The sequence below is a fragment of the Rosa rugosa genome, chromosome 6, assembly GCF_958449725.1.
Source record: "Rosa rugosa chromosome 6, drRosRugo1.1, whole genome shotgun sequence".
Classification (NCBI taxonomy): domain Eukaryota; kingdom Viridiplantae; phylum Streptophyta; class Magnoliopsida; order Rosales; family Rosaceae; genus Rosa; species Rosa rugosa.
The window spans coordinates 33,323,313-33,331,660 of NC_084825.1; the positions used below are offsets into that span (position 1 = coordinate 33,323,313).

The following is an 8,348-nucleotide window of genomic DNA, read 5'->3' on the forward strand; positions in this document are numbered from 1 at the left end:
GTAGTAATTTGTAGCAGACATGATAATCTTCACAGTAATTTATAGCAGACATTATCGGATCTTCAAGATTTGCGGCCCTAGCAGGGTAGCATTATTTTGCGATAGATGACACACGTGGGTCCCTAATAGGTAAGAACAAGATCGATCAGAACTGCATGTGATAATTAATTTGTCTTCATTTTTCAGTATCTAACTTCACTTGACACACCTGCCTTTTCATACGAATTAAACTAAAGGCAAGTGGGCACCGACGGGGATGAGCCGAAATAGACCTGAAATTAAACTCAAATCTGTCAGACCTCCAATATCACAACGAATTTCATACTAGCATAAACCTTGCATTATTTGTTATTCAAAGTTCAAAATAACCAGTTGCTCAACTCTTAATTGTTGTGGTCAAGTCTACAATACCAAACAACCTATCACAATTAGACACATATTAAATATTTAATTTAAATTACAAATATAATTATTTTGGGACATGATGAGACCATTTATGGATTAAAATTACAATACCATCTTGATCCCATCATATTCGGAACGAGACTATTCCAATCACTCAAAAATAATAATGAACCTAGTAAAAATATGATAGTTTCCCAAGAAATTCTGCATTAGGGCAAACTCGATAAGCTTCTTACTCTGTCTGGAGGCACATCCCTAGGACTCTGTCGTCAGACAGGCTACTCTCTTCGCCACTCGTAGGCTGCTCTCTCACGTTCGATGTTGGTGAATGAAACTGATCTGGTAAACCCATATCCGGGGTGATAGCAAAGGGGATCAAAGTGCACTAGCTATAAGGTGGGTTTGTTATAGGGGTCATCATGGGCCCACCCTAGCTCAGCCCTACCCTGAATTTTAGGGCTTAGGGCAGGGTCGGGCCGGGCCTAGTCAAAGTCAACAAAATTTATGGCCTGGTAGGGTCGGGCCGGGGCTAAAATATGCTAACCCTTACCCGCCCATAAAGCCGGAGCTGCTAGGGCCGAAAGGGCTAGCCTTCTGAATAGGGTCAAATAAGGCCGAAAATGGCCTTATTTTGTTTAACAAAAAGAAATGCATTATTTTTATTTTTATTTTTTCTCAAAATGTGGCTCAATAGTTATATAGGTAATACAAGACTCATTGTTTTTTGTTGATCATATTTAACATATATATATATATATATATATATATATATATATATATATATATATATATATATATATATATATATATATATATATTGGAATTAACTTATAACATTTATAAATTAGTTAAGGTGGTTATATTCAATTAACTATCTTCCAAAATTGATTGTTGTTTAACAAAGAAAACAAAAATTAAAGAAAATAAAGCCGAGGAAATCAATTACAAAGAAAGAGATAAGTTGTATGTTATAGAAAAAAAAGAGAAACATATTTAAAAAATAGAAGAAGAAAAAATAGAAAATGATTAGGGCTTAATTGGGCGGGCTTAAAGGGTCGGGCCGGGCTTTATTTGCATGGCCCATACCTTACCCTATTTGAGAAAGGGTCAGGCCAGCCCACCTTAAAGCAAGGGCCGGGTTGGGCTTCGGCCCTACGGGCAGGGCGGCCTTAGGGTCGAAGGGCCAGATGATGACCCCTAGTTTGTTGGGCGTTGCGTGGCTGAATTGTCAGATCTAATGCCGAGTTTAACCGCTGACGCTGGACGAAAGTTCGCAAGGGAGGCTAGCGCAAACGCCCATTGTGCGATCGAGTACCAGTGATGGGCGGCCTCAGTTGAGATTGTGTGTGCAAGGTTGGGAGTATACAACCTGCTAGCGTGGTAGTGGTGAGATGGCAATGTTGTTATAGGGATCGGATATTGAGGCCGAGGGGGGTGGTGGTGTAACGACAGCGAGGAAGTGTTGGCGGTGGAGCATCTAGTTTGGGTCGATGATTCTGGTCATCTAGAGTCTAGGTTGGGTCCTTCTCTTGGGCTGATGTGTGCTCCTTACCATGGTTCTGGGGTATTGGGTCTGGACTTAGATAATGGGCTGATTTTTTGCTTTGTCATTTAATGCTTTAGTTTATTGTTACTTTTTAGTAGTATGTGGCTTGATGTCATTAATGTGTCATTATTAGCATTTGGTAGGATAAGGTGGGTTTTGTCCCAGCTTATGCACCTTGTATGTCTTGTTTACTCTAGGTAAGGGCGAGTTCCTTGCATTATCAAATGGTTGTAACCTCCTAGTTGCAGTAACATGTCTGCTCTAGGTAGGTGGCGAGTTTCTTGCGTGGTCAAATGGTAGCAGTCTCCTAGTGGCAGAGTGAAACTAATTCACCGAATTCATACTCTGATGGCAACATAGTGGGAAAACTAATCTTATTAGTATACTAAAAAAGACACCTGATGAGTGTGAATAATTAATTAAATGGATGTGAGAAAATTAATAAAAAAGGAAAGAAAAAAAAGTAGGGAGTTACGACAAATATTGAGAAATTTTTTCATGAGTGAAATGCCCATAATGAGAAGTTACCTGCAGAGAAGTGAAATTCTTTTCTTTTCTTGTACAATTTTTATTTTGTTATTTGTCTTCTCATCCCTTAATTATTAAATATAATTATATAATTTTAAATTAATGTATGATGTAAGGATCTATGTGTAATTTTACGCCCACTTTCGCTAACAATGTCTCTACTCTTAAATATAGTATAGATAATGGCTTCGAGTAAACATTTACTTTAAGGTATGTCACCACAATTGTAAAGCGAAGTAGCCAGTAGACAATTCTTTACTAATTTGTGCTTGTTAGAATACAACTTTTTAAGTTGAGACTTGAGACTCTTGTTGTTATCTAAGAAAGCCCTCTTGATGCGTATTATAATCTAGGGTCTCAATTTATCGAAGTTCGATTTGAGTATGTACTCAACATTTGCTAGGTCTAAGGTATAGATCTCACTCCTGAAGGGGCTGAGCAGCCTGTAGGTCTTGTATTTGGCAGCAAGATCAGTCATGCAACATGCTCCTCCAATGAATTCTGCAATTTCATTAATCAAATAAGTTCGAGGGCAACAGCACCAGCTCTTACTTTAAAAAATAAAAATAATTATAAAATTAGGGAAAATTTCACAAATTGTCACTCAACTATGACTCATTCGACACTTTGGTCACTCAATTTTTAAATATATCACTTTGGTCACTCAACTATTACTTTGTCAATCACTTTAGTCACCAAATGGGCATTTTGTCTCATTTTAATCACTTCCCTCAATCATTCCAATTCAACTTCTCAATTTTTCACACTTGGTTAGACTAAAATATCATTGATATTGTGACAAATAAAGTTATTTTTTAATGAAAAAAATTAATGGAGTGACTAAAGTGAATAACAGAGTTAAAGTTGAGTGACCAAAGTGATATATTTAAAAAGTGAGTGATCAAAGTGTCGAACAGTTAAAAATTGAGTGATCATTTATAATATTCTTCTTATAAAATTAATAATGAACCCGTACCCGCGCGGGATGGGACGGTTCGGAATTTCGGTTATACGTGCCCAGCCGTACGAGTTTATCTTCTTAATCAAAGTTTCTCGATATAAACAATGAAACACACCCCCAAGAACGCATTTGGCACTAGTCATGGAGTTTCTTCTTTCAAACCCCATTTTCTTCTTCACAGCTTTGGCTCTAGTCCTATCCATTTTCACTGTCCAAGTCCTAAGAAGGAAGCTGAGCAAGAGAAACAAGAAGTACCCACCAGTTGCTGGGACAGTACTTCATCAGCTACGTAACTTCAAACGGGTGCACGATTACATGACTGATCTCGCTGCCAAATACAAGACTTACAGGCTGCTCGGCCCCTTCAGGACTGAGATCTATACCTCAGACCCGGCAAATGTTGAGTACATACTCAAATCGAACTTCGATAACTACGGAAAGGTATGTTCCCATCTCTGTTTAGTTATCAAGAAACTGAAGGAATTTAGAGCAATAGAGAAAGTTACACCAAAATGTTATTGTCATAAGGAATTGTGATAATGGGTTGCAGTGTACTAATGAATAGATTACTTCATGATTATTCGCTATCATCACTGTCTTGCATGCTATACGTCAAGAATAGAAGTGTTTTCTAATTTGGTAACTACATAGAATGGAACCATGTAATTTTCAATGAAGGGGAAGGCTCTAACTTGCTTGTTCCTTGGAGCTTTGTTCAGGGACGGTATAATTACAATATTCTGAGGGATCTTCTAGGGGATGGAATTTTTGCAGTTGATGGAGAAAAGTGGCGCCAACAGAGGAAGATATCGAGCCATGAGTTTTCGACAAGGATGTTGAGGGACTTCAGTAGTGTAATCTTCCAGAAAAGTGCAGCAAAACTTGCTTACAAATTGTCTGAAATTGCAACTTCCAACGAGACAATTGAAATTCAAGTGAGTTTGAAAAGCTTGTTCTCACTGTTCAAGAAGAAAATGAAATCCTTTTTCTTAAATGATGCTAATCAACTAGCTATGGTATTGATGTAGGACGTGTTTATGCAATTAGCCTTGGATTCGATATTCCAAGTAGCATTTGGTGTTGAATTAGACAACATGTGTGAATCAAGTGAAGAAGGCAAGAGTTTTGGTGACGCTTTTGATAATTCAAGTGCACTGACCCTCTTTCGTTATGTTGATGTCTTCTGGGGGATCAAGAAGTTTCTGAATGTAGGATCAGAAGCCCTCTTAAGGAAGAATACCAAAATCGTTGATGATTTCGTGTATAAGTTAATCCACACAAAAATTGAACATATGAAGAAAGAGGACAACTCTTCTGAGACTGTGAGTGGCAATACTAGTTACAAGTTTCTTATTCTGGTTCAACATGTTATAAACTTGCTTTATGCTTATGCAGATGGGGAGAGAAGACATTTTATCACGGTTTCTGCGAGTGAACAAGACTGATCCGACGTACTTGAGAGATATAATTCTCAATTTTGTTATTGCTGGTAAAGACACAACAGCAACCACACTTTCCTGGTTCATTTACTTGCTCTGCAAGCACCCTTCAGTTCAAGAAAAAATTTCACAAGAGGTGGAGCAAGTAACCGGCATGAAAAAGATCACAAACTTCTCTGAGTTCGCGTCAAGTTTGAGCGAAGATGTTTTGGAAAAGATGCAGTATCTTCATGCTGCAATCACTGAAACTCTTAGAATCTATCCTGCAGTTCCTGTGGTAAGTCTTCAACTCAATCAAAGTGTCCATTTATATGCTTTGATGTGATTTTCCGTCGAACACATTGTATTTTGTTTTGATTGCTTTTCTGTGTGTGATTCTATCTCGTGGGCGTCTTCCAGAAACAGTTGGTATCAGTGTCATTGAAATTCTTTCATGTTCATATGAAATATCTTTATGATTTAACATTTCAAAAGTTGATTTCCACCAGATTCGATTCTGGCATGTTACAATAAAGCTTCAGTTCTGCTTTGATTGCAGGATGCAAAGATATGTTTTTCTGATGATACTCTGCCGGATGGATTCAGTGTGAGGAAAGGAGATCTGGTAGCATACCAACCTTATGCCATGGGAAGGATGAAAACAATATGGGGAGATGACGCTGAACAGTTCAAACCAGAAAGGTGGCTCGACGAGAATGGAGTCTTCCAGCCAGAGAGCCCCTTCAAGTTTACAGCTTTTCAGGTGAGATTCCTTCATCCATGTTTGTGCTCAAAACTCATCTTTCATCCCACAAACATGTAATTTTTCTGGTTAAATTTGATGTCTGAAGTAGCTTCAATCATTGAAACAAAGTGTATTAAAATGCTACTTGTTTGCATAATTAACAGGCCGGGCCGCGAATATGTCTCGGAAAGGAGTTTGCTTACAGACAAATGAAGATCGTTTTAGCTGTTTTGTTGGGCTGTTTCAAGTTCAAGATGGGTGACGAAAACAGAGTTGTAACTTACAGGACGATGATTAATCTCCACATTGATGGGGGTTTAGAGGTTCATACATTTCAGAGATACTGAATGTACTTCCTATCCATAAAAATGGTAGGAAGAGTAAACTTGAGGAGTATGCAACATCTTTTATGCTTCAAAAGCCTATTATGTTTGCTGTAATGTGATGCCCTCTCTGGTCAGGTCAAAACAACATCCTACAATTTTTAATTCGATATACAACGTATTCATAATTGAGCAACCAATCTGTAAACCAATAAAATCACCAGAGTCAAATACTTAATGATGTACATTATCCACTGAGATAATGTCATAATTCTCGGTGCCTAACTGAAACACAAGAGAAGCCATTTGGGTGCAAAAGTTCCACCACAAATGGACACATGAGCATGGATCTACTGTGGTTCTCATGAAAGAGGTTAAAAAAAGGAAAAGGAATCACTTTCTTCTTTCCATACATTACAAATCTAAATAGCAATCTGAGATTCCTTGAATGGTTTTGCACATTTCTAGATCAAACTCATGGAATACATTACAAAATTGAAGAAGCATAGGACTTCAGATAGAATAAAAGAACTCTGAGAGGCAAAGGGATAAATATACATCGAGAAAAATCTAGCATTAGTTGCCTGAACTGTTGAAGGGTGTGAACTTACAACCAGTTGTGCAGTTTGGAGAGACACAAAACCTTGGTGGGTCTAACCATACTCTCACTGCATGTATTGTGAGGACAGACAAGTTTTTCTCCGCATGAATGGACGACAGATGCTAAGTTTTCCCAACGCATTATACTTGTACCATTTACAAGGATGCAGTCACAGGATTAGGGAGCTGAATCCCTGGTCTTGAGTTCCATTTTTTGCGTTGCCTGTATGCCTCAATAGCATTGACCCGAACCCGCTCCTTCGAAGCATCTTGTACATTCTTAAATGCCTTCAGAAAACATGAGGAACTTGTAAATCAACTGAAGAATAACATGTCTATATGTTTATCATAAGGAATTTATAACACTACCTTAGGAGCAACCAACTTTGGAGGAGCTTGAACCACCTCTCCAAATCTAATCTTCTCACGTCCAGGAAAGTCGTCTACATTATCTTCTTTCTTGCCCTTTTTGTTTTTGTTTTTCTTTGCTTCCAAGTACCTGAACACAAAAAGCTGGTCATTAATCCATAAAAGATGGGTAGCATCTGATCAGTGCAAAGATGCAATAGCCTAACAAAACTGCAACCTTTTCACTTTTGCACACTATTCAATTTACAAGCAATCTGATAATAAGATGGTAATACTGACCCTGCTAATCTCATAACACACCACTCAAATTCAACATTTGAAAATAGGTTACAAAAATACATACTTTTTCTTGCGCTCCTTTCTTTTCAGACGGCCTCCCGATTGCTCCAGTGCTTCTGCTTCAAATCGAAGGTCAAGCACTTGCTTTCGCTTTCGTTTCTTCTTTTTCTTCTCATCCGAATGCTGAGGTGCAACATTCTCAGCATTATCCCCATCTTCCATACTAGCTTCTTCTACCTCCACTTCATCTTTATCCTTCTTCTGTTCAAATAACCATTGTATGAAGCATATGTTACCAACTAAAATACAACGTGGGCAACAATGGAATTGAAATGAATTACAGTTTTTACCCAAACACTAGCTTCAAATCTCAATCAAACCCACCAAACCCAAAACATTTAAATACAAGAACAAAGCACTTACTGGTTGAGCAGCATCAACTCCATCTCTCTTCTTCCTCTGCTCAGCATCTTTGGCAAGCTTCAAAGAGCCTGAGACCCATCAAGAACAGAAATTTAACAACAGGGATTTCAAATGGGAAACTAGGTCAAGCAAGCAAATTTGAGCAAAAATTTCAAAAGAAAAAGAAAAATCAAACCTTGGGGAGTGGAGTAGGAGAGGATTTTGCGGAGTTTAGATGGCAAAGTGTCGACTTGAGAACGATCAGGCGGCGGCGGAAGCCTACTGTAACCGCCGTGGGCTTCTCTGTAGTTCTTGGCTCTCCGTCTAATTCCTTTACCTCCCATCTCTCTAAAACCCTAGTCACTGCAACTGACTCACTTTTGGGCCTATTAGAAGCCAACTGGATAGATCGGCTTGAACGGCTTCGTGCTCCGCTTTTTTTTTTTTTTTTTTTTTTTTTTTTTTTTAAGAAGAGCCGGTGGCTGTTTTTAAGCTTTGATTAATGAAACAGAAAGATACACTTTCTTTATTTTTTATTTTATTTTATTTTTAAAAATTCAGAAAGTCTTTTACAGCAATTTTTGTTGTATTTAACCTCGGTAACTTGACATTCGGTAAAATTGAAACACGCTGATCTTTATAAGAAGAACACAAGAAGAAAGAGTCGGTAGTTTTTTCTTTCCTTTTGTTTTGATCTTAAGATAGAGGAGTGAAATCACACCCCTCCCCCAACTCTTATTTTTCATGGACGTTTTTGAATGCACATGAGCAT

General features: G+C 38.1%; 2 protein-coding genes across 2 annotated transcripts; one reads left to right on the plus strand and one right to left on the minus strand.

The window, feature by feature from the left end:
• The first annotated feature begins 3,543 nt into the window (after window positions 1–3,543).
• Window positions 3,544–6,122, plus strand: LOC133718910 (cytochrome P450 704C1-like). Its single transcript, XM_062145785.1, has 6 exons — window positions 3,544–3,881; window positions 4,160–4,375; window positions 4,469–4,762; window positions 4,836–5,156; window positions 5,418–5,621; window positions 5,768–6,122. The coding sequence occupies exons 1-6, from the start codon at window positions 3,582–3,584 to the stop codon at window positions 5,948–5,950; spliced, it is 1,518 nt and encodes a 505-aa protein (XP_062001769.1). The 5' UTR covers window positions 3,544–3,581; the 3' UTR covers window positions 5,951–6,122.
• Window positions 6,123–6,300: 178 nt separating this feature from the next.
• On the minus strand, window positions 6,301–7,979 carry LOC133718911 (uncharacterized). Its single transcript, XM_062145786.1, has 5 exons — window positions 7,773–7,979; window positions 7,598–7,665; window positions 7,239–7,435; window positions 6,896–7,025; window positions 6,301–6,814 (listed from the first exon to the last, which is right to left on the minus strand). The coding sequence occupies exons 1-5, from the start codon at window positions 7,918–7,920 to the stop codon at window positions 6,683–6,685; spliced, it is 675 nt and encodes a 224-aa protein (XP_062001770.1). The 5' UTR covers window positions 7,921–7,979; the 3' UTR covers window positions 6,301–6,682.
• Between the last annotated feature and the right edge of the window lie 369 nt (window positions 7,980–8,348).

Bases quoted from the DNA above. Each gene is read 5' to 3' on its own strand.
- LOC133718910 (XM_062145785.1), top strand. From the start codon at position 3,582: ATGGAGTTTCTTCTTTCAAACCCCATTTTCTTCTTCACAGCTTTGGCT. The intron at 4,763-4,835 runs GTGAGTGGCAAT...ATGCTTATGCAG, and splicing joins AGGACAACTCTTCTGAGACT to ATGGGGAGAGAAGACATTTT. The intron at 5,157-5,417 runs GTAAGTCTTCAA...CTTTGATTGCAG, and splicing joins TCTATCCTGCAGTTCCTGTG to GATGCAAAGATATGTTTTTC.
- LOC133718911 (XM_062145786.1), bottom strand. From the start codon at position 7,920: ATGGGAGGTAAAGGAATTAGACGGAGAGCCAAGAACTACAGAGAAGCC. The intron at 7,666-7,772 runs GTTTGATTTTTC...GATGGGTCTCAG, and splicing joins CTCCTACTCCACTCCCCAAG to GCTCTTTGAAGCTTGCCAAA. The intron at 7,436-7,597 runs GTAAGTGCTTTG...TTATTTGAACAG, and splicing joins GAGTTGATGCTGCTCAACCA to AAGAAGGATAAAGATGAAGT.